Source organism: Calonectris borealis, chromosome 5 (genome assembly GCF_964195595.1).
Source record: "Calonectris borealis chromosome 5, bCalBor7.hap1.2, whole genome shotgun sequence".
NCBI classification, from domain to species: domain Eukaryota; kingdom Metazoa; phylum Chordata; class Aves; order Procellariiformes; family Procellariidae; genus Calonectris; species Calonectris borealis.
Genome location: NC_134316.1, coordinates 17,402,067 through 17,427,686, shown reverse-complemented (window position 1 = coordinate 17,427,686; position 25,620 = coordinate 17,402,067). Strand labels below are relative to the sequence as shown.

Sequence of the window (25,620 nt, the reverse complement as noted above, 5' to 3'; positions counted from 1 at the left end):
TCTCATGGAAATACAACATGACCTTTCTCCATCAATGACATCCATGTGGAAAAGAAGAACTAAGATATCCCTGAGTGAACTGCATTTGTATTTTAAATTTCCACGTCAGCCCTCCAGCACCAGGACCTGGTGAGAGCTGGCAGCAGCTGGAGCAAACCTCAGCATTTTCTTTCCTTCCTACCCACAAGTCAAGAGTGGCCACTTTTTTCAATTTTTATTTACTTAAAATGTTTTAAACTGATTCTCTCAGCTGGATACTTACCTTGTTTTTCAAAGATGGCATACACTGGTCATTAAAAGGCTGATTTATAAATTTTTTCATAATTCACAAATAGGTGTATCTCAGTGGTTACTTTCTGCTGGAGAAGGAAGCAAGAAGAGTGTTTTTAAGAATGACCACACTCATGCCTCATTTCTTTGGAAAAAGAAAATTGTTAGTAACTGATTTGATATAATTTTAATCACACTGAACTACAATTGCATGAAGAATGCAATTTAGATCAATAAGACCAGCCACTGACCAGTCATTTTTCAGTTGGGTTTACAATTTTTCCCATGAAGAGGATGCTCTGAGTATATTGATCAACAATCAGCAGCAAAAATGGACGGTTGAATTTAACAACAGGAGGAACAGAATGAGGAAGAAAATCTGTGCCAGTGACTGCCGCAGCCTCTGTGCCATTCTCGTGAATTTTCAGCAGGGCCTTGTGAGCAGCCTACAATGAAATAGAGCAAGAATTAATGTATGTGGAGGACAGGGTGTGAAATGATTAAAATTAACACTAAGTTAATTCAGTTACTGCCTTTCACAAAAATTGTTGGTAGGCCAGGAACCAGGAAGGAGGCCATTATAGCCCGTGGTGGTTTTTTTAACAATGTGGTCTCCATAAGCAAGTATTCTCACATTCGGAGTTCCTCAACACAAGTGTATCCAACACAGACCTTAGGGATTGCACAGCTTGTGAAATTAGTTGAAAGTAGAATATTCAAGCAAATTCACGAGGAATGACAATTTCAGAGGGAAAGGAAGTTGGGCTCCAGAACTGCCCTGTATGTATCCCTAATAGCATGTACATTACAGTTTAGCCAGTAGAAATTCAAACTTGAAACCAATTTTTTTTTACATTATTGTTCAGCATTTTTAATCTTTTTGTTTTATTAGCCCCAAAATGTTAGAACATTGTAATTGCTGCTTTCAGAATGGCTGCAAGAATGCTAGCCTTCCTCTTCACTTTATCTGTTTCTCTTCACATTATTTTCAGGAAATGAGATGTTTTCCTCAAGTCTGGTCCATCTTACATGATTAGCACTCATCAGGTCCTTCAATGGCAGCAGAAGTTTTAAAATCTTTTAAAATTATAGAATGCACATGTTAGAAAAAGGCTACTTTTTCTGCTAGATATGCTGATGCAAGGCATCCCCAACACAGATATCCTTGGGCACTTCTTTCACATGCAGAAATCGGGCTGTGTTACACCCCTCCCAACCTTTGTCTGTCAGAAGGAAGACAGTACCCTTATCTCCAGATCTTGGAGAAACCTGAGAGAGTTTAAAGTTACTTTATCATCTAAACGTTCTAGTTCAGAGTATCAGCCAGCCCTAGCAATAAGTGAAATTTCACAACTTAGCTTAGGGCAAGACAATTGGGTATTGAGGAATCCACAGACCATTGTTTCTGCTGACAAACTTACTTGTGAAACCTTCACATCAGGCTTTCCTGTGATTCCAGACAGATCAGCCTCGTCAGAAAACACATCAGTTACACCCAGATTCATGAACATCTTCTTTAAGTCATAGGTGCCTGAAATCGATAGTTTTGGAATATACACTTCTATCCTCCTGTTAATTCAAAAGGAAATTATGGTAGTTATTGCAATCAAAGCATGCCTTGGACTGAAGACTCCCAACTTGCTAGTGGTTCTTTTGTGTTAAAATGTTAGTCTTTTCATTTGAAAAAGATGGCAACAAATAGAAGATGGAAAGATGATGGTCTGGGACATGGGAAAGGAGAACGACATCAGTTGGGCTTTCTTGTATGATTCTGCAACACGGTCATTTGATGGGAGAGCAAGCAGCGGTGATGCCAGCATTTTTGGGCCTAGGTTTGCATTCTCTTGCTAGCCTTGAAGGTTTTTCTTTTGGAATCCACTCCCTATTCCCTCTGAGGGATCGATTGCTATGTCGCAGTATTACCACTCTTAACATTGTGTTTGAGACAAGGGAAATGGAGACACTTAATATGAACTAGAAAATGTGTGGGGAAAAAAATTAAATTTCCAGCTCACAGATCTCTTCCCTCATCACAGGGCAACGCTGATTCTAATTTTTGCTGAAAGTATCAAATCATCAAATCATTTGGTCTGTCCCTTTATATCTATTCCATTGCTTAAATCTCCAATCAACAGCAAAGGCTAGTAACTGTAAAACCTGATCATAGTATTCAGACTTTGGATTCTGATTACCTTGAATCATCAAAACAGAATTCTATATTTACCGTCTTTCAAGTGATTTTTCCCATTTAGACACAGTGTCTTTTGTCAGGGCATCTTCCAACTGTTTCATTTTTCCTTCATTGGGCAGGATAAACAATGCTGCAGCATCTCCCTTGTAAGGTATCTGCACCACTTCGCAAGACAGCTCCCTGTCAGAGTATGTTTTATAAAATCCATCTCGAGTCATCATCTTCACTTCAACTGAGGTCTTCGCATTCACATGGAAATAATCCTTGTGAGTCCCCTTAATATTGAAAGGATTTTCCCAGTAGGCTTAAAACCAAAAGAGAAAGTATGCAATTGAACATTTATTTCAAGGAAGATATATTAATATAGTCCAGACTAATGTACACCAGATAAACCCATATCTGAAGATTTACACTCATGCTTGAAGATCAAAGGTATTCCAAGTTTATTAAAGATCTTGTTCCCTGTCATTTTTGCTGTACTGTGTTCAGTAAAAACTAAATATCCCAGGTTAAATTTCATATGGATTTGTACAACACCTTTCTAAGTCAGATAAATTAAAGTAACTTCATCATATTACCTTACTTTTTTATTTGAAGAAAATGAAAGCTGACCAGGATCCAACGAGTTACTTTTTGGTTTCAGAATATTGCTGGTAAAGCAAGTTCCACAGCAGATGTCTGCCTTTTAAAAGGTAGCATGTTGAGCACCTTCCGTGCTTTTTCATATGTTCTTCATCTTGTAGCACTAAGGAAAAGCTTACATGCAAGAACAACCCGAACTTTTGGGCCCGCTCATAACTGCATTACGGTAAATGGAATAGGGCTTCAGGGGCTTAAATCTTCAAAATTGTTTTCTCTTGATGTTTATTCAACTGATATTTTATTTTGTATTAAATCAGGTCATTCACTGAACAAATACACAGGGATCACAGCTTGCCATTCTGTAAGTATGTTCTCTTTTTTTAATATTGAATAGAAATAAAATAAAATTGAAGAATAAATAATGGAATGTAAACTCCACTGTACTCTGATTACTTTATACGTTTGAGCTTTCCTCCCTGCCCCCCCAGTAAAAAAAATATATGCTGGTACATAAAGAAATGCCTCAGATTAGGGTACCTGAGAGTAAGGTACCCGAGACTAGGGTACCCAAATTTAATAAAGTACTTGAAATAAAATCTGTTTTGCTGAAAGTTCATCTATTTGCAAACATCCCTTTCTGGGTGGTAAATTCCATGTATGTCCTGCACGCTGCTACAAATGGATATATCACGAGGAAGTTAATCATTGCCAAAGCAGTGCTTTTGCAAGTGCCTCTTGGGATATGTATAATGTGATGACAAGCTGTAGAACATTTAGACTCCAACTCCAGAGGTACCTACCCATTTAATAGGCATGTCCTGTAAGTAAATTAAAGTGTTTGGCAATTTTTGTTAATCTGCATCTTTGGAAATTATTTTTCTACTTCATGCAGCATGTGAAAACATTGTAATTTTTTAAATAATAAGTAGATAAAGTCTGACAAAAAGAAAAATTTACAAATGCATCAATCTGTTGTGCTCTGGCAATTCCCTAAAACTTGAAGATCGCAAATAAATAAACTTTTATGCTTAGGAATCTAAACATATGCTAGAAAAATTTAGATGTGGAAGAGATTTCAAAGTGTGAGAACTTTCAATGTTCCTTATCATAATACCCTAATATAAACACTGGCCCTTCTTTTAAAAATAATTCAGAAATAACCTGGGATATTTGTTTTAGTGCAGGTGAAACTGAGGTACTGCAGTAAGTAACACCTATGTAACTTACCTTTGAAATAAATGTAGTTAACGATTACCATTAAAGTGTTTGGATTGAGGTCTTTAAGTATTTGGTTTATATTCCCATGGGTTTTATTTTTTATATGATCATTGATCTCTTTTTTAGCTTCAGTGGAATTCTGGAAGTTACTAGAAACAACTTTTCCTTTGTACAGTTTTTTTATGTCCTTCAGAAATGTTTTCAGTGGCTTCAGGTGTTTGTCTATGAACAGGGCGTTCCCCATGCTCAGTTGCACCTGGCTGCCAGGGCGGTTCAGCAAGAGGAGGAGATGACGAAAGCCATCGTGTATCTCCTCCTCCCGGGTGTCGGTGAGGTTAAAGGCCAGCCCTTCCAGCACTTGAGTCTGGCTGGTGGCTCTGGAGCCCAGGGCCAGCAGGGCAAAGGCAGTGGAAATGCTGACTGGGGAAAAGAAAAGGTTCTTGCCAGGTTCTTGGGTGGTTGCTTGCCTGTAAAACCGGAAGGCAAAGTCTGTATTGCTGGGGACTATCTGTTGGCAGGACTCAAAAGAATCTCCCTCATGGAGATGCTGCTCCTGGGGGTCATTTGCCTTGGGCTTGTCATTGTGGTGGTCAGTCTGGGTCAGGCTCTGGACAGTGAGGTGAAGCATGGCCACCAGCAAGCACAGCAGGAGGGTGGCCTTCATCATCCTTCGCCGCTACTGTGTGGACAAAGAACGAAATAGTCTTGGATGCTGGAGGTCAGCTGTGTCAACATCTCTTCTTTTATTTCTATCTGCTACTACCTTCAACAGCTATCTGGTAATCACTGTTATCTCCTGACCTGGTCCTTTACTATGGAACTGTTTTTTAAATCCTTGTGCTTCTGAGTTTATCTGTAATTCCTATCCATTGCTGCCTACTTCAGTTCTGCTTTAGTCCAGCTACAAAAGTCACTTGTTACTGGAAAGAAACATGTGAGTATTAAAGAAAAATAAGAGTCAGAGGGAGAGAACAAGTGAAAAGGCGCTTTTTTTATTTGGTCTCTGTGTAAATCCATTTTATGGTGAGGCAGGACATCAGGAGCAACTCTTAATTCTTTTATGTTTATCTCTGAGAACTCTCAGGATTATTATGCTATTAGTGATTGAATGAGGCTTACGTCAAATGACAGTGCTATGTCAATGGAAAACAATGCTCCAGAGATTGCAGCACTCAAAAGTGGTATTCTTCCTCTCATTCCTGACTCTTTAATATACAAAGTGACTAATCACAAGAGAGCTGGTAAAAATTTTCTGCTTCAATACCTGATTAGATCAGAATATGTTGCTTTATTTTAAACAACCACTCATGTGATGCATGTCTTCCAGATGGATTCCTCTCTGTGTGTACGCCCCCCATCCCGGTCATGGGAGGGTGAGGTCACTGGTGTGGGCTTGGACCCTCCTGTCTTTCCAAACTTTGTATCAGCAGGAAAGCCTCCTTTCATAAGGCAAATAGCCCCGTGGCCAGAGTAGCACTCAGCAAAGGATATGGATGGCGGCATCTTGGCCGTTTCTGATAAGTGTGGCCATTTTTGTTTGTTTGTTTATAGCTTTCTCTTTTACAGGTTAAACCAAGAACATGTTGGGATGATTTGTAGTGTCTGGGATGTTTAACCTGTCAGAAAACAGGCAAGAGCTATTCCAATTAAAAGTTGTACTAATGACGAGAAAAGCAACTCCAAATAGCCTTCACTCAATGTCCTACTTGAAGCAGAATGTCTTTGGGGAAGAAGATCACATGAGTTACCTGCTCACTCCCCAGTCAACTCAGAGACACGGGTTCAGCAGAGCAGATGAGATGTTTATTGGTATTTCCCCCACCCTGTGTAAGCACTCTGACCACTAAGAGTTGGGTGAAAAGGAGCTAGCTTGTCCTTCCGCAGCTTTGCTTTGTGAGATCTGAGTAAATCAGGACTAACAGGGTAGGTTGGCATAGCAAAATCAATTTGTGAATCCTGTCTGGACCATGTTGGTGTAAATAAGCCTGCTCATTCACCTCAGTTTCGGTTATCTGGCTGTAAGCTTTAGGGAACATTAGTAATGATAAAAATAAGACTGGCAGTTGGGAAGTCAGAATACTTCCCCTTGTTAACGAAACAGACTTCGTCTAAATGTGAAAGAGCTATTGGGATAAATATTCAGAGCAGAGTTATACTCTGTGGAGCTGCTATAATGTATCCCCACAATTTGCTATTCAGTATTTCTTGAAATTAAGTTTTGCTGTCATTTGAATGCTTAGAAACCATGTTTCACCCTTGAAAGCAGATGTGCTTCATGACTCACTAGCTAAATGCCATACAGCTGCATCAAAATTGTTAAGGTAAAGATAACTGGGTACTTACATTACATTCAGAAGGGTCTTGCTCTCATATAGGTTGTGCTGTTTCTTGCTGTTCTACTCATACTGCTGTTTTCCTCTGTTAAACATTACATGGCTTCAAATACATATTACCTAGAAGGACAAAGCTGAATGCTGATGAAGCTAGTTTTCTTGGACATCGTATCCATGTGTCCACATACATCTACTTCAAACAGAGAGCAAAGACCATGGGGGTCAGCCGGTCAGTAGGGTGGAGTGTTAAATCCCAAAGGGTATGCAACTCCTAAACAAATAATCATTGGAAGTGAGGTTTTTGTGCCACGGGCAGCTACTTTGCCCTATACGCTGCCTGAGATGGAGATAACTGTTCATCTGGAGACATGCGATTTTACCCAGCACTAAGCTCTGAAGGCCAGGGTCAGGGCGAGGGAGCTGCAGGGAGCACCACTTGTGCTCAGCCATGCTACCCAGCCTACTGGACTCTACTTAAGTGTCAACATCTCATCTCATCTTTTTATTTCTACACAGTAGAGACCCCACTGGTCACTATTCAGAAGCCAATGAGTCCTCTTGGCCTCATTAATAAAGGGAGTACCTCATTCATTCATGTAAGAATGGTGAATTTTAGCTGTATATTGAATGGTAGTCTTATAATCTTTCAGACACGGTGTCTCCTCACAACCTAATAATTCTCTCTGTATTTCTGATAAGGACCACGTAGTATATCAAGATCTGAAAAGTACTTAGTGTAGACTTTAGCACTTGAAAAAACTGTATAAAATATGCAAGTACCCAAACACGATACTGAACAAATGCAACTGTTGTAACATATATAAACAGTAAACCAAGGCATAGTCCCAACTGTCTCAAAGAATAGCAAGTAACAGAAAAGAGCAACCCAGTAACAAATCAAGGCTATCTCAAACAATAAGTCTCAGCCTTCTTGTAAAGATGTATTTCAATTTCCTGGGATTGTTCCAAAGGAAGATAAGTGCTGTGAAGCTGGCTGACCAGCATTCATGGCTGGATGAACTGTTTGGATGCATGGGTTGATCAGCCAGCCAGGAGAATGCCTGCTCAGTCCCTCTATGCCTCTGCTGCACCTTGCAGGACTTGTTACCGTCCGCTCAGGAAGGGGCAGCACAATTCCCTGGATCTTGAAGAGCCAAGGAGCTGTGTAAGTAAAACAGTGTAAGCACGGCTGTTCCCAGTCCCCAGCTGTGCTGCTTTCAGAGGTACTTTATCTACTGGGACTCATGGCCTTGGTCACGCAGCTAGGTTCCCTGCACAGTAACTACAGCCTCGGCTCTTTTGTTTTTTTTTTTGTTTGTTTTTTGTTGTTGTTGTTGTTGTTGTTTTTTGGTTTTTTTTTTTTGTTTTTTTTTCCCAGAATACAGCTGAACTCTGCATGCTCGTTTTGGATATAGCCAAAGTTTGCTGTTAAGTACTTTGGTTTTGAATTTGTATTTTTTCTTACTAGAGTACCAGTTGCTGCTGTCCCCTGGAGTGCTTGTGTAGGTCAGGTGAGGCTTGATGGAGCAGATTGTTCTCTTTTGCCAGCCACAAAACCACTGCATTTGAATTAAATAAATGTATAAGCTAGAATGGTTGATTGCACAAATGCAGTCTTCCAGGAAAAAAGAGTGAGATGCTCAGAGTGCTCCAAGACAGTCAGGCTGTTGGCTGTTCTGTGCTGCTCCTTTAGTCATACAGCTGAGCAGCGTTAAGCATTTACGCTTCTGTTAAACATTACATGGATCAAAACAAAATTATCTGAGGATGCAGATAAATGCTGATGAAACTTTTCCGTCCACATGTAGCCATGCAGAGCAGGTAGAAGTCAATGATCGCAGGGCCAGCTGGCTTTAATGTTTGCTGTCCCCAAACATGCATAATTGCCATAGGCAAACACTCTTCTGAGAGAAGAGGTCCATGACCATGAGCAGCTGTTCTACCAGATATATCTTCCCAGCTTATTGCCAGCTAATGACACAAGTGCTAAATCTTCTCCTGAGGTGTGTTACGGCCTGCCTTGGGGCTTTAGTTTCCTGACTGTTCAGCTCGGACACCTACTACAACATGCTAAACCAAGCTAACTTTCTGTTCTATGAAAAGCAGAGCAGAAGGGGTAATTAACATGCAACCTTTTTTTTGCCCCAAAACGAACTTAGCATCAGTTCAGAAACAGCCCCCACACTCAGAGGCTTTCTTTGAGCCTTGGTTTAGTCACATCAGAAGAGGAAGCCTGGGCAGTGGAGTCCACTGTGCAGCTGCACGGCCAGCTGAAGAGGAAGGTAACAGGAGAGAGATTCAATGCTGTAAAGAAGAGTTGTATGCAAGGGTTGCAGGTAATTCTGGATTCCCCGCATGACTCAGGTGAACCAAATCATACTTCAGTACAGTGAGAAAACTGTGGCAGGGACACAAATGCAGATGTGTTTGCTGTTCAGACATTCATCTGTAGTATTCTCTTGTTGAAAGTCAACATGGATTGATTTTGAAACTCTTTCAAAATCTGCCTCTCTTTGCTTCAATTATCAGTGTTCTCATGAGGTAGTGGCTTGAAAAAGCAGCCCATTGTCCTACCAGGGAGGTCAGCAGAGGTTCTGCAAGCCAACAGCTGGTCCATCACAGGGCCTGCTTCTGGAGAGAGTAACCTGCAGAACGTGCCTATACTGCCACTTTGATTTACACCTTAGTTCATTCCTGACTATGTGACTGTACCCATACTGTTTTACTCCACGTGTCTCTGGTACGAGCTGCCTAGCTCCTTTCACCAGCAAATGCTCAGGAAGCCTTGCAGCCTCAGGCAGCCCCAGCCATGCCCTGCTGAATGCAATGCCCACCCTCAGCATCACTCTGTAGAAACATTTTCTCAGGCTGTTACATAACTCTCCTGATATTTTGGGCACTCTGAAAGAAAAGCAAAGCAAAACAAAAAATGGCAATGTCTCAAAGCAACAGAATGTCAGCCTTGGCTGAGTGAAGACTCAGATCAAGTGCTTGCAGAGCAGATACAGCCATCCCACTCCAGAAAATCTATAACATCCATATTATATATCATATATCTGGTATAGACGTGAAGCACTCTGTATCAGCTGGCCCAAGGGTGTCTTCAAGTCCTGTCCACAAAGACAGTATACGCATTGCCAAAATTCACCATTGCTTACCCCAGCACCAAACTCTAGCTGAAAGGATGCAGACAGTGTGGGGGAGCCAGACGGGGGCTCTGGAGCAGTAGTCAGTGTTAGGTTGAAGAACCTACCTAGAGTATGTCTTGAAGACATACATGGTTGCAGTCAGATTTTCCCATGAATTTCTATTCTTACCACAAGACTGAAGGCCCCCGACCTTCAAGTCAGCAGGGAAGGAGGATGCATGGAAGATAAGCCACACCCAGCCTGGTGGACGTTCACATAAGAATCTTCCCTGCATTTCTTTTTCCAAAAATTTTTGTCTTAGCTCTATTATCCCATTTGACAGATCCTGCGTGCTCATTTATACTGTAGATGGAGATTAATGAGACCTCTAAGTCAGGAGCTTGTAACTCTAATGAGTCTTTAATATAATAATTTGCATAATTTGAGAGGTAAACATATCCATTTCAAATAGTGACTATGGAAGTTACAGATGATGAATGGTATTGTCAAATTATCCAGAAGGAATGTAGATCTATGATTCTCACTGAATCTAGATAGAACTGGGATTCACATGTCAGTCAAGCATAATACAGTAGGAGTTCAGTTCCTAACTGCCATTAAAATCATTACTTTAGGATAACAAATTTCGTATTTCATAGTTTTAAAACATATTCAAGATTTTCTTTAGTTGTCTTTTAATAGTTACCTATGTAAAAAGCACTCCCAACTAGAGAATTGCAGTGAGAAACACAACTCAGTTATAGAGATGTGCAAAATGGTTGTTTCCATTTTCATATTGCAAAGCCTTGAAGACAATATTTCAGCTCTAAAACCTCAGTAAAAAAGGGATATGATCCCATTTTATTTCCTTCATTAAATCCTCAAAAGTTTCCTGTCCATGTATAGTATTTATTGATTCAGAGAAAAACTGTAGAATTTATGTATTTTATAGAGTATTCTGTGTCATGTGGAAAGCAAACTTCTTACACTGGAACGGCTGGAAACAGATTTTCTAAATCCATGTTTATGAACCAAAACAAAAATTTCTTAATAATCATCTGTACTTCATGCTTACATTTGGCAGATGGTTGAAAGAAATGTTAAGGTGCTTGGTATTTGCTGGCCAAGTCATGTTTTTATCCAGGAGCCCTGCTGTGACTTAAAGAGTGTAATTTTAGGACTCCAACTTTGAAAACTCTAGTTACGCTAGTGGAAAGTTTGTCCATGGAAAAGTCTTACTGGTCCTAAGTAGCTGTTATTTAACCTTTTTTTTTTTTTTTTGAGTAGTAATGATTGGCTTAAAAGAGACTTTTTAAAAACAGCAGCCTAAAATCTTACATTAGTCATGCAAACACAGGTTCTGGATGCACTAAAATGTTTCTCACTGGCTTGCTTCATTTTTCCCTTTAGCACATTTGCTAAAGAAACACCATTTTTCTCTTAGCTCTAATATAAACACGGTCTGTGTGCAAGGTTGTTCTGGTCTGATGTATTGTGTTTATACTTTCATGGGAGACAACTGTGTTGATTTTTTTAATTGGTATTAAATAAAACTTTAGCCTTGTGTTTTTGCTTGGTTAGGGCTGTAAGAATTGGTGAATTTCTGTGAACAGTTACACAGTGGCTGTTCAATGAGCCATGCCTAACAAAGTAATAAGGTTTAATTAGCCCGATGTAATCTGACAGCTTGCTGCTGGCACACTATCTGTTAGCACAGCTGGCTAGTGATGTATGTATGCATATGAAATAAAGATCACTCCCTGCAAGTTTTCTATGCTTTTCCGGTATTGTGTAGTTGAATTCTTGCAATCTCAAGTTGTCTTCTCGTACAAACTTTGCTTCCCCCGCCCAATTTAAAAAAAAGTCTCAGTTAATAAGATTAACATGTTCTTCATTTTGAGTTTTGATAGAGGCTGTTTTCAACCTAAGTATTGGCAATGCCTATACGAAATTCATATTCTAGTTGTTTGGGTATGTCAAAAGTCTGGATCACCCAAGAAACCAAAATCCGTATGGCCAAGCCCCCAAGCCTATAATACCTCCAACATGTACCATTGTGCCAGGGTGCAAAAGCCCTTAGTACAGTGCAGAGCTAGGCTTCTCAAGGCAGCATTAGGCCTGCACAGAGATAGTCACAGGTTTAAGTTTACAGCATCTTCATTTATACTTTAAAAATGAGACCTTTTCTTTTGTACACGTGTTGATGTGCATAAGTACAAGGGCAAGATCAGGAAATTGCCTTACATGGATTTCCAAACCCAAAACTCTAAGCCAAGGTTTCCTCATTTTTTGCTACAGACAATTTAACCTACAATCACAATTAATAATGAATAGTGAGAGGACAAGAACTAAACCTGTATTCAGCCGCCCTGGCTAGTGCAGCCTCCCTGTGCTTCCCAGCAAAATTCAGCAGGGCTTTGTGAACATCCTGCAAAGAAAGTGGGCAAATTTCATAAGAACAGGGTTGGGCAGCAGAAGTGTGAAGAGAGGTCCCTGATGCAGTGAATCCCTGGAGCGATTGCATCTGAGGAAACCCAGCCCAGGGGCTGGAAAGAGACCCAGTGGAGGGCAGAGAACTGGAAATGCCAGAAAGAGACTGAAGTAGAAAAAAAAGAGAGAGGTGTGCTGTGCTCCTCTAACAAAACACATGCATCCACTCAGCAATAAAATCTTGTGCAAATTCTGTCCAGCTGTGTTGTCCAATGGCTTCTTGCAGCAACCTCATAATCAACCAATACGTCAGAGAAATACTAAAACTTGGGGATCATAATCAGACATTAAAACATATTTCTGAAACTGTCCCTTTGTACAACATATTTTACTTTTAAAGAAAACATAATCAACAAGTGTGCCAGTGTGTTTTCCCCACGGGATTTTGCCCCTATGCAACAGAATCTTAGAATCAAAATCTAGATTGGAAGGAACCTCCAGAGGTCATCTAGTCCAACCCTCTGCTCAAAACATGCCTATTTAGATCAGGGACATGCCTCCAAGGATGGGGATTTCACAACCTCTCTGGGCAACCTCTTCCAGTATTTAACCATGCATGGTAAAAATATGTTCCTAATTAGAATTTTCTACATTCAAACTGTTCATTGGTCTTCTCTTCCGTTTCTGCCACCTGCAGCATCATACATCTCTTTGTCATCATCCAGAAATTTCTGGGCTGTCATTTACAGTCAGGGCATTGCATTTGCTCAGCTGGACCTTGCTTAGCAGTAATTGAAAGAAAACCTCCATGGATCTCCTCTCCTCTGTCTCTGTCAGGTGAGGTCTTTGTGCAGCCAACTCCACATGGATGCCTTGCCCCCCAAGGAGAGTATTGCAAAGGCAGTAGAAAGGCTCAAAGGAGAGAATAAAATGTTCTTGTCACCTTCCTCTGCCATGACCTGCTTGTAAAACCTAAATGTGAAGTCAGCATTGCTGGTGGCTACCTTTAAATGAGCCAGATTTCAACTACATTGCTGCTTTCCAGGAGATGTTTAGGTAATTCACAGCTTTCAAGCTGTACTATTCACTGGGGTGACCAGTTAGTATGTGGGAGTGAAACCTAATCACACAGTGGACTTCTTGTTTGTTGGCTGTCACTTACAAGATAGTGAGGAATGGAATTGACATCTGAGTAAGAAAACATCATGAAAACTACCCATCTCTCCATAGAATGCCATCAATATTTGTTACAGAGGTTAATCTTATGCTCGTTCAGATCTATGACTGAACTCAAAGACCAGCATGCAAACAATGACAAAAAAGGGTTTTAATTAATGCTTTTGAAGTAGTTTCTAAAGAAAGACTGGAACACCCATTAAATCCACAGAGTGCCAAAAATAATTCCTCGTTTTTGCCCACAGAAATGAGATACAAGGCTTAGGTCTCAGTGGTTAGTTCAGTGTTGCCAAACTCCATGAATACTGAAGTGTTTAGAGAGGCTGTTTTCCCCTTAAACTTCTCTTGACCTTTCATCATCTTCCCCCACCCAAATTTCACCTCCATCCAAAGCACACATGTCACATCCAACTGGAGTGCTTTAGAAAGAAAACAGAGCTGGATTTCTTGGGGGATCATGGGAAGAACATTTTGGGGATCAATGTCAGTAAAAAAGAAACTTGATAAACATAGTCTTTACTGTTAAAAATGGAAAGATGGGACATATCAGACCTCTCTTACTGCCTCTGAACTAATTTGCTCTTTTATTTTTGCTGTGCTGAATTAAATGAAGATGTATATCTGTGATGCTTTCGTTTGTACGGCAACACAACTACAGAAAAGTTGTTTTTTTTTTTTTAAAGGAGCAAGAATTAAAACTACGTGTGTTTACCCAAACTGTGTTTTTGTCCTCCTCTTTTTCTGCATTCCTTTTTAATGCAGAAAGTGGATTATTTCTTCAAGGAGCCTCCACATATTATACTGTCCAAAAACTGGCCAAAAAGTGAGTCATCTCAGAATAGTTCTGAGTTTTGTTTATGATTCATAGGACTTTATTGAAGGAGTTGGATGCAAACAGGTCTAAACTAAACACTGGGTTTAACTCCACTGTACCAGATCTACAAAATCAAAGAGAGAGAGGTAACCATCACTTCATCAAGCTTGGCAGGGAGCAGCCTTTGGGTAGACTCTGAGGTGGCAATTGCTGGCAGTTAGAACGTATGTCTCAGAAGAGAAACTCCATTTGCTGCAGTGCTCTAAAACTGCTACACAGCTTGGTGCAGGGAAAGCCCCACGTACTTCCAAAATAAGGAAGAAGGAGCAAGAAGTGATTGTGTCACATCAGCTGCCAGCTCCTACATATGAGCTTGCCTTGGAGAAAGAAGTTCAGGAAACCTGCCCCAAAGACTCAAGGATATGTAAAAACTAGAGTCAAAAGCTCAAACCCAAAACCTTATGTATACCCTGCACTACATAAATAAAAGACAATGCAAATGAAAGTGTCACATAAAAATGACACAGGAGTGGAAAGTTAACAGAAGGGCAGAATCTTTATTCTGAATGTTTCCAAGTTTTAAAACTTTAAGGACCTTATGTGGCCAGCGTGTGAAGGGCAAACTCCAGCCAACCTTTGGACTCCCAGCAACAGAGAAGCAACAGCGCAGCTGCACTTGCACGGGTCTGAGCCTGTGCCCTGTAACTAAACAACATCTAACTGATGGAGTGAAAAGTTCAGTGTTAAATCTTCTTCCCTACAATCGTTTCCTTTGATTTTCTTTCCATTGGCATCACTTTCTGGCTTATTTATGCCAAAAGCTTTAACATCTGCTAATTAAGTTCCAGTCAAGCCTTAGAAAGACTCAAAGTCTACATTGCATGGTGGCCTGCCCAGAGAGATGAGCTAATTAGCCCCAGCGTACTGCCAGGCTGCTCTCACTTCCCTGCTTCCCTGTCTCATGGCAGCTGCAGGAGGGAGCTCAGCTTGTGCCTCTGCCTCTCACAGCACAACGTGGACATCTTGGCAACCTTGGTAATTCCCCTCTCCCTCCCACCTGCTCCCCATGGACTTCTGCCTTTTTTCAGGGAAGAGCAGTGCTCTTCAAGACATAAAATGTTTCTTCACAGAACTTCCAAGAACACCATTTTCTCACCATTTCACAAACGCAGCTATTTTCCTGGTCCTTGCTTTGCAGAGGGGTGATTCCCTTTATCACCACTGTCAAACCCACCCTTTTACATAGGTGAAATAAGAAACTGTAACACATGTAACACAGGCTCTAATACAACAGTTATCTCACGTTCACACCACTTGCAAGGTGCTCCCTTAGCCAAGATGTCCTCTTCTGCTCTTTGTTCTATTGCTTGTACGCCACACAGCATGAGGCAACTGGATAAGAAAGTAAAAACAATCCCGGAAGCTGTAAATCAGCTTCTGAGGAAGCTCTCTTCCTTTTTCTCTTTTTTAATGCAGGCATTTAGTGGTTTAGGTGCTTTTAAAGGTATTGTGACAAAGAGGTATGTTTTTCGATTAACTCATAACAAACACTTGCAGGTCCATTTCAACTGGAGAAATCTCATAAGAAATGTCAAAGTCAGCTACCTGGAGGGAATGAGAGATATGAAGAATGGGATGGAGAGCCAAAGCCTCAGCTAGAGGCTGCTTTGCTTATGGAGCCATCCATTTGCATGGAGCCATGATGGAAAGTGTAAACCTACTTCTTTCCCAGTCCTTTTCCCCAGATTGAAATGTTTACAACTGAAATTGTTTCTGACTTATGAAATTGTTTCTGGTTTATGGCAATCTTAGATTTCTGGATGCTGAAGCATGTGTCTATTCTTGGAAAAGTGAAGTAGGAAGAGCTACTGAGATGTTCTGACAGCTCTGTAACTTCAACCTCTGAGGCCATAATCTGGAAGCAGTTCTCAGAAATCAAACTGGTCCTCAGGAAAAGCATCCTGTGAATCTTTATCTAGAAGAAAGCTGCAGCCAAAGCCTGGAACCAGGTAAACTTCACCATGCGCAGAAGGGAAGTTTCAAACCACAAAGTAAAGAAGTGAAAGGTAACAGTACTTCCAGTGATTGACTTGTCTGTGTGCATCAACATCTAATTATCATAATACTGTACTGTCTTCATAAGTTCCTAATAGGAAAGAAATATCATCCTCTACGTAAGACAAAAATGACCAAACCATGTTGTCTTTGAAGAAGAGAAATACAACCCTTTGCCAAGCCTTTGCAGGAGTCAGATAACCACAGACCTTCCATTCTTCCCCGCAGGTATTTTTTCTCCTGGCCAAAAGACAAAGCATAAGCCAGGAATCTAATATATAGCAGAATTACTGAGTTAACATTATGGCTTTCCATTAAAAAGGCTTGGAAATGTTTGTGTGAAATGCATTCATTTGTTTTGGTCTGGTTTTTGCAGTCTTTTAGCAGCCAGTGGTACAATTAAATACACTCCATTCCAGAAAACGTTTTCTAGATCCATTACAACAATGAAACTGTTGATGCCTTCAGACCCCCCATTCTGAGCCCCAACTGTACCTCACATAGCTGATTATGCTGGTAACTCCATCTGACATATGCCAGGGGTATGCATGTGGTATTTGGGGATACCAAGGCTCTGTGAAGGCTGCACGAGAGCACTGCCTTGAGCAATACATCTCTCACAAGGGCTTCCTGAGCTTAGGTGTTACTGTGATTAGCAGTTGATGGATGCTGGCTGTGTGGATCTCGGCCACAGCACCTTCATAGCTGCCAAGTGTCTGGTGGCAATAGAAGCCAGGTTTTCAGCACTGAATAATCACCAAGTTCTTTGAGAGATGAGAAATTCACATAGTATTGCCCAGGAATATCTGTTAATTACTAATTGTGTAACAATTGCTACACTTTCTGAATACATAATGAAATACATGACATCTGATTTTGAGAAATCGGAGACCCCCAAGTGACGGGTCTGTGACATGAATGGCTCTGTTTTCCTGCAGGGATAACTATTTTGCCATTAAGATAATGATGTGGGTGCACTGATCAGTAATGAGCACCAGCAAAGGCATGCTGTCGTTAAGGGGAGACTCCACCATCCCTGAAGTATCATGGGGTCAATCCCCACCAGAACTTAATAAACGTTGCCAAAATTTTTCTTTGTCCTTATGTCCTAAGAGTGACATGCAGAAAGAACAGTATCATACAGTACAAGAACATAATAGGTTATTCAGTATCAAGACAATACTAACAAGATGTGACTGTTATATATTAGAAAGTTGTTATATATTAGAAAACAAATTAAAAGGTGATTGCTTTGGAAAGGACCTAAATTATGGTATGATTCTATGGTATCTCCTGCTTGATGAGGATATACTGGCATCAGAACTATGTGCCTCAGCTTTGTCAGGAATTTTTCTCATTTAGCAGCCTGTGCCTTCTACCATTGTTAAAATATGGGTTCTTATTTGTGCTTAGGTTTAACAGAGCATTAGTAGGTCTTTCCAGCACAATATGTAATTTGCTTTTCAGCCCATGACCTTTAAGGCTGTTGCTTATGTTATGTGCCTTTAGTTTCTTCCTAGCAGCTGCTGCACAGCACTGGGAACAACAACAGACCTGCGCATTGATGCTAACCACTGGGTGTTTGAAATATGTTATTTTCCTTGATTTACTTCAAGCATGTTATTTCCTTTTCTGCCCCCACTTTGCTTCTTCTTGCTTGTTTCTTCTTTCCTGATCTTTAGCACTACTCAAAATTGCTGCTAGATTTCTTCCAATGTCTTTTGAACTTCACGTAGTTTGTAGGTAAAGGTTAAATCTACCTCCGCCATGGATTAATCCTGGTTTCTGAGCTCCTTATTTATGCTTTTAAACTTTGTTTCACTTCTGTAGATAACTCCTTCCTAGTTATGACAACAAATACACAGTTTACTGCTATTCCCACAATGCTTGTTTTCCTTTTCACCTTATTTCAGAGAGCTGCTCAGTGTGTGCTGTTCCAAAGCTTCTGTTGTGCTGGCAATTCTTCTTCTATGGCTGTTAACCTAAAACTGCCTTTACAGAAGACTACTTTCAGTCATTCCATCACAGATTTCTCTTAGCGTCCACACAGGCAGTGCTGAGGCTGGAGCTGCTGCACACGCATGGTTGCTTGCACTCCCACATCGGATTTGTGTGTAGGCTTCAGTGCAGGCCGGGTTAGAAGATGTCCTTTGTACTTTGTCCCTCAGGTGATGCATCAGGTCAGCTCCATCTTCCATCAACGTCACTGCATTGAAGTGGCACACCACAGTACTTGCACACAGCAGCAGAAACTCTTGACTAGCTGGAGAAAAGTCCTTCCCCTGTTGCACTGAGGCTTCTTGTTCATGAAATTTACAGTCAGCAAATCAAACCAAGAAAAAAAATCCAGGAAAAAAGAAGCAAAAAACCAACAGGTTGAAAGGAGAAACACTGTGCTGAACAAACCATGACTGCACTGGATTTGTGACAACCTTAAGGCTGACAGTTTTGGGGGGTATGTGCAATCCTTCTGTACTCATTAGGTACCACACAAATTTGCTGTCTGCTGCACATTTCCAGTGAGGGACATTCCCTGACTTTTCTCAAAATACAAAGAAAACTAAGGCAAGACCCATGTATATGGTCCCTACTCCCATTTGAAGATGATCCCCTACCAACCTAGTTTCTTGATATTTTTTGGTTATCCATTTCTTAATTCAGCTTGATTTTTCTCCACCCACTTTCAAATAAGTTAAGCAACAGGGTTACCTCTCAAAGTAAGATCTGATTGGAAAATATTGTTTAGATATTTTTTTCCTACTAACAGACAGAGACTATTGATCTGAGGTCCGTGAGGAACAACAAACATAAAGTCTCTTGGTATTCACCTACAGAGTCATTTGTCATCGCAAAGCTGGACTTTGGCATACCGTCCTGAACTAGCCCTGAAATTTGCCAAGAACTTTTAAATTATCTTCTGTAGAATCAGTTTATCTGTATTACATCAAGACCAAGTCCCTATATGTTTAGAGGTATGAAGCCAACTGTTTGTTACTAAATACTGAACAGACTAAATACAGTTATGAGTAAGAAACTTTTGTCATTGGTTTACATGATTTTGAGGAGGGCTTTGAGAGTGAATGTCAAATGTTACATGGCTGGCAGATAGACATGGAAAGGTTCTTATATTCCTTATTGGTATACTTACAGCTACAATTTACTAATATTGATAACATTAATTTAATGTCAATGAAAATAAAGATCCCTAAACCAATCAAGATAATTATATTTTAGAAATAGTCACCATAATTTTTGAGTTATATTTTTCACAGACATTTTAAGAGACTAAAGTCTAAAAAGTTGCCATTTATATGTGACTTTTTTCCTACCTGTTTGAGATATTCTATAGCAAAAGATTTAATCAATCTGTAATTTAAGTGCTTTCATTGGCTTTCTGTATTTTAATAAGACATGCTAAGGATGTTGGTTTAAAAAAATAAAGAAAAAATAATAAAATAATTTAAATATTTACTGATTTGTGTTTGTTTCCTTTCATAACCGTACAACTATCTAGTATAGCTGGTATGTTAAAATCCTATCAGTTGAGTTACTATAAAACAACACAGTAACAATAAGTTAGACTCAAGAAACCTTAAGTGAAAAGGTACAAATGTCAAGTCACAGTATGTTTTTACTCTATAACAGTAATCCACTGTTAATATTTAAAAAGGTGACTTCTCAAATATTACCTGCATTTTGTATGTGTGTCTACGATAGTTAACAGTCCCCAGGAAAACTCTGCTGTTCCTACTGAGGAAATACAAACTCTCTGGTGTTATAAGTTTTCATTCCTTCTCTTTTCTACCACAGTCTGACAAGTCTAGCTGGGAAGTGTTGTAGTGAAGGTGGCATCAGTAGGAAAAAAGAGAAATGGCAGTGATAACAAATCCATAAAAAGGAAACTGATGTTATGTCATGGACTGCTCCACCATACTTTTATCTCAGGGCACTGGCAATAATAGCTATATTAGCAAGGTAAAACAGAAAGTCTTTTTGCTGGTATGGCTTCCTTTCTTAGTAGAACAAACATTATTTGTAAAGCAAAAACACCCTTCTTGTCTTCGTGAGGAGGGCTTCCACTGAGGAGGAGACAGAGGGAGGCAAGCTAAAACAGCTGCACTCATCAACCCTTTACATTGCTGTGTCCTCCAGTGTCCCAATCGCTGATTCTGCAGCTTCACGCCATTCTTTGTTAAAAACCAAAGAAATTAATGGAAATTCACTCCAATATTAAGAGAATCTGCATTTAAGATTAGTCATCAAAGGTTAGTGGATAAAACAGATGGGACTTATACCTCCCACCTCCTTTTCCCCATTTCCCTTCTCCTGCTCTCCTGTACACACACCATGAGTGTACAGCAATAACTACATCATCCGGAGACTTTAAACCATCTCAAATACCCCACGGGAGCATGTCAGGAAGGGCTTCTTACAAAACCAGTGAAAAGTGACTTCTATTTCCTCAACGCTACAAGCTATGCCCAGCTGCAGACTGGGGGGAAATACCAATGACTTTTGGACAAGAAAAAATAGGGTTTGTGTTTTAAGGGATTGATAATGTATGTAAGGATAATGCTTGAAAGATGAACACTAGTATGTAGTGGTATGTACACATAAATTTTTTGCTGGATCACAGGAATTTAGCGAGCAATGTGCATAAGTGCATGTCCTCTAGTCAATCAGTTATTTTTCAGAGGGTTTACGATTTTTCCTATGAAGAGGACGGTGCGAGTGTATTTATCCAGAATCACCAGGAGAAAAGGCCTGTTGAATCTGACTCGAGGTGGACGAGGAAAATCACCAGATCTCCAGGTAACCTCCTTCACCGTGGCCCCCGCTGCTTCAGTGCCATTCTCATGAACATTTAGCACTGCTCTGTGGATCACCTGCAAGGACACAAAGCAAAACAACCTGCAGCTGACAACCCAGCAAGAAGAGAGCAGCCTGCCACCCTCCTCGCTCTTGCCAAAGAGAGCCCTGCCTGGGGCAAGACCCAGCAGCGCCAACCTCTGGGAAAGTCATCACCAGCCGCTCCGCTTCCCAACGCAGCACAATCAGCCATCAGACCACTCCTGCTAGCCTCCTTCACTGCGTGTGCAGAGAGTAACCCTCAAACAGCAGACAGCCAAAGAGCACTCAAGATGACTGATGGCAAGAAACTCTGGAAGCAAAGAAACCTGGTAATTTAGCCCAGACTTAGTTTTGCCTTTGGCAGCTTCATGTATTATTGTGAAATTACCCTATCATCTAGCGGAAAAAAATAAATTTTTGAGAGCACTAGAAGGGCAGGAATAACAGCCTTTTGCCCTCTGTAGGCAAAATTAGAGGAAATTTTACCAAAGCTAATGTGTTACCTTTAGATAATTTTGTTTGGTAGCCAAAAGAACATTTAATTGTATGTATGTCGTCTTCCTCATCCTTCCTCAACCATGTATGCATAACCCCTTGTAAGCATGTTTGGCTTCAGGTTTAGGAAAGACAGGGCTTGCTTTGCCTCCAGACTGGCAGCTGTTGATGATTGAGTGATGCTTGAGAGAAACTGGGATAAGCTTTTCATGGGATATTTATGTCAGGTTCCTGGGAACAGACAAATCCTGTGGTCGCTGTGTTTCATGTGCTGACTTACTTTCGAAACCATCAGTCCAGGCTCCTCAGTAATCCCTGACAGATCAGCTTGTTCAGTGAACAGATCAATCATACCCACTTGTTTGACTATCCTTTTCACATCATAGGTACCAGAAATAGAAAATTTTGGAATGTGCAGGTGTATTTTTCTGTAACAAATAACACAAATAGGGACAAATTGTTGTCTAGGTAACACTCCTCAGTGGCTTCAGTATAATGACACTTCACACTTATTTTTCTAAATGTTAAAAGTCTGCTCTCAGGGTTCAGATAGCACTTCTGACCAGGCTAGCTATCTAACGTGGAGGGTTGGAGCAGAATGAGCCCATGTTATCCTCTGCCTCCACAGTGGGGTTCAAAGAGTGGGGTGGAAGACACAACTACACCAACGCTGTGACAAACAGAACTACTACTGCTGGGTAGCAGGTTTTTTTCAGAAGATCATAGCTAGCTGCCCTAAGGCTGTTCAAATATACAACAGGGCCTGGGCCACCACAGAAATAGCTGCAGTAAGATGAATGAATAAAATTTCTGCTTTTACATACAATGCTCTCAACACCCTAACACCCAATACCTCAGAAATAACTACTCCATTGCAGTTTCACAATGCCCATATGAAACAAAGGTCAGTTAACTTCATCATGGTGCTAAGCAACTTGTGGTTGAGCCAGGAACTTAACCTAAGATGGATCCCAAGTTCAATGCCCTATTTATTCACTACCCACAGCTCTTTTTCATTTTCCAACTAAGAAAAGGGAAGTCCTGCATGGAGAGGGACCATTAAGTGTATGGAGTTCAATAAAATAACCTGGCCTTTAATGTTTTGTCTTGGTGAGATAAACTACTAATCTATAACATGGTCACCTCTCACCGTAGAAAAAACACTTACCTGTCTTGGAGGAACTTTTCCCATTTAGACACAGTCTTTTTCAAGAGAGCATCTTCCACCTGCTTCATCTTCCCTTCATCAGGCAAAACAAATAATGCCGCAGCATTTCCATTGTAAGGTATCTGAACCAGCCAACAGGACAGCTCTTCATCGAAGTAATTTCTGTAGTAACCCTTTCGATACATCATGTCAACTTTTACAGATGTTTTCTGATCCACAAAAAAATCCTCCTGTTTTGTATATGAAGTACTGAAGGGTTTCTCCCAATGGGCTTATGACAAAAAGAAAAATAATTCAGTGGAATACAAAGAGGAATGGTCATGGTGAATAAAACAGGATCTAGTCCCACAGCCTTCCTTTGATTAGAACAAGTATCTTTTTCAAGTTACTGCACCCTCAGATGTTACAGCATTGCAGCTCTTCTTTTTTTTTTTTCAAGTGCTTGAAGACAATTAAAGACAGTTAATACTGAAAACGTCACCTTTCACTACAGCATGAGTCTGTCATCACATTAAAGAATTTACCAAACTCAACAAAGATATTTGTTAAAAAAATTCAGTCTTTTACTCAACCAGGTGAGGACACAAACATTTATACTGACAACAAATATACATGGTTTTATAGGAATATTTTCCAGATACTGAACATGGTTTCCTCCATTTAAAATATTTGAACTACAGTTTCTTTCTGTTAGGTTTTCATTCCCTCTAATAAGCAATAAGCATCTAAGTTACAACCTTCGCACCCTTTGATATTTCTTACCTTTAAAGAAGACATAGTTAACAAGAACTATTGCAGTGAGAGGATCAAGGTTTTTCACTAGTTTAACAATTTTCCCATTCGTCTTTTCCTCAATATAACTGTTGATCTGATTCTCAGCACCAGAGGAGTTGTTAAAGTCAGTAGAAAAGACTTCAGATTCATAAAAGCTTTTGACATCATCCAAGAACTTCTGTAGTGGTTTTAGCGTCTCTTCTATAAAAAGGGCATTGCCCAGGCTCAGCTGGAGCTCACTGTCTGAACGGTTCAGCATGTGGAGGAGTTGGCAAAAACCTTCATGTATTTCCTGCTCCTGAGTCTTTTTCAGGTTAAAGGCAAGCCCTTCCAGAATCTGTGTCAGTGTCGCTGACCTGGCACCGAGTGCCAGCATTGCAAAGGAAGCAGAGATGCTTATGGGTGAAAAGAAAATATTTTGATCAGTTGCTTCGGATGCGACCAGCTTGTAAAAAGAAAATGCAAAGTCAGCATTGCTGGGAACTAGTTTGACAAAGGTTTTGTTCTTAACTGGATAAAGTCCTTCCCCGTGAGAACTGCGTCCTGGGTAATATGTCCCTTTAGGATCACCCTGCTTATTGCGGTAACGAGGATGCTGGTGACACTGGGCAACAGTATACAAACCAGCCAGCAATAAACACAAGGAGAAGGTGGGCTTCATTTTCCTTTTAACTGTTTCTGGAAAAGAGACAGACATACAAAACATGGCAAGGAAATTAATTTCTTCATGCTGTGTGCTCCAGCCAAGCAAAATGAGGCTCTCGGAACACACCTGCTCTCCAAAATCCCACGCTTGGATATTTCACATTCCTGATGCATGCCAGTGATCCCAAGAAAGAATATGCCTCCTGATACACTGTTTGTATAACCAAGTACTCTCTCAAAAGAGGCAATTTTGATCATATTAACTTAAAAAATAGGGTAGGACTGATTGTTTTTAAATTTGAAAATAACTGGAAGCTTATGACCTTTTCCCCAGTGTAACTGGTAGAAGTTGGTTTTGTACTCAGTACTGCAGGATGGCTACTGCAGCCCTGTTAGTCTTCCTCAATTCATCAAATAATTAGAGAATTAAATCTATGTTAAACAAAAATGTGATATAAACACAGATCATACTGTCTAGGACCAAAATTACAAAATACTTTTACAGTTTCTTCAAAGATAAAATATTGGATCATTGTGGTAGCAAAGTCTATAGGCATCTCTATTGTTTCCAAAACAAATTTTTACTTAATTATGTGAAGTATCTTCTTCACTAGCAGCCAGTTCCTGCTGGCTTTTGGCATGCTTTGATTTTTTGCATAACAGGTATATCCCTTTGTTTACATGTAAAAAGGCACCATTCCCAGACAACAACATAATTCCCCAAAATGAAACATCCAAATGATCCAAGGGAAAATTAAAGGGTACTTACAGTGCTACAAAAGGGTCTTGCTGCGTACATCTGGTCTTGTCTGCTCCTTCTTCTCTTCAGTACCATTGAACAGAATTAAGCAGAGCACCCCCGTTAATCATTAATTAGTTCAAATAAAAATTGCCAGTGTGGATGCAGAGCAAGCAGCAATGACTTGCTGGGTGGTGGGTGGTGGGTGCTGGGTGGTGGGGCTGTGGACGAGAGGGAGAGGAGCAGGGACTGCTGCTTCCGTGTTTGTGGATTGACACGAGAAACCTACTGCTGTGTGTGCCTGGCAGGAGAGCCATACCCTTCGTGGCTGGAGCTGAACACTGTGACTTCACATGAAGGCCACCCCTTGCCTGGGTCTGGCTGTGGGGGACGAAGCTGCCAGCACAGCTCATCAGGCAGCCCAGCCTCCCTGCCAGACCGTCCCTCTTAGCTTGGTCCTGGGGGACCGATAAATGGAACAGGGACACTGCCAGAGTCATAACCTCTCTGTCACAATTTCAAAACAGGGTAAGCCACCTTCAGATTTAGAAAGCCCTTCTGCCTTACTGTATACCTCAGCCACAACCTTTGACATCACGTTTAATGGTTTTGGGTCTTTTCCTAAGTGGAGCTGATGTGATTGGTGAACAGTCTCTAAATTTCTTTCGAGAATAACATGTGACATTACCACCCTAGTGAGGCATTTCCAGTCAATACAGCTGTTCACTCATTGCTGTTGGTCATTGTCTGT

The 25,620-nt window shown here is 40.6% G+C and overlaps 2 protein-coding genes across 2 annotated transcripts; both read right to left on the bottom strand.

Annotated features, from left to right (window-relative positions):
* Positions 1–203: 203 nt before the first annotated feature.
* LOC142082758 (alpha-1-antitrypsin-like) lies at positions 204–6,698 on the bottom strand. Its single transcript, XM_075151181.1, has 5 exons — positions 6,605–6,698; positions 4,271–4,940; positions 2,495–2,765; positions 1,692–1,839; positions 204–716 (listed from the first exon to the last, which is right to left on the bottom strand). Exons 2-5 carry the CDS (start codon positions 4,926–4,928, stop codon positions 525–527), a joined length of 1,269 nt encoding a protein of 422 aa, XP_075007282.1. The 5' UTR covers positions 4,929–4,940; positions 6,605–6,698; the 3' UTR covers positions 204–524.
* Positions 6,699–16,467: 9,769 nt separating this feature from the next.
* Positions 16,468–24,938, bottom strand: LOC142082756 (alpha-1-antitrypsin-like). The gene is made up of 5 exons (XM_075151178.1): positions 24,900–24,938; positions 23,474–24,163; positions 22,712–22,982; positions 21,824–21,971; positions 16,468–21,083 (listed from the first exon to the last, which is right to left on the bottom strand). The coding sequence occupies exons 2-5, from the start codon at positions 24,144–24,146 to the stop codon at positions 20,877–20,879; spliced, it is 1,299 nt and encodes a 432-aa protein (XP_075007279.1). The 5' UTR covers positions 24,147–24,163; positions 24,900–24,938; the 3' UTR covers positions 16,468–20,876.
* Positions 24,939–25,620: the final 682 nt, after the last annotated feature.

Coding starts and splice junctions, on each gene's coding strand:
- LOC142082758 (XM_075151181.1), bottom strand. CDS start 4,928: ATGATGAAGGCCACCCTCCTGCTGTGCTTGCTGGTGGCCATGCTTCAC. Junction 2,766..4,270: donor TAACTACATTTATTTCAAAG/GTAAGTTACATA, acceptor TTTGGTTTTAAG/CCTACTGGGAAAATCCTTTC. Junction 1,840..2,494: donor GAAAAATCACTTGAAAGACG/GTAAATATAGAA, acceptor TTGAATTAACAG/GAGGATAGAAGTGTATATTC.
- LOC142082756 (XM_075151178.1), bottom strand. CDS start 24,146: ATGAAGCCCACCTTCTCCTTGTGTTTATTGCTGGCTGGTTTGTATACT. Junction 22,983..23,473: donor TAACTATGTCTTCTTTAAAG/GTAAGAAATATC, acceptor TTTTGTCATAAG/CCCATTGGGAGAAACCCTTC. Junction 21,972..22,711: donor GAAAAGTTCCTCCAAGACAG/GTAAGTGTTTTT, acceptor TATTTGTTACAG/AAAAATACACCTGCACATTC.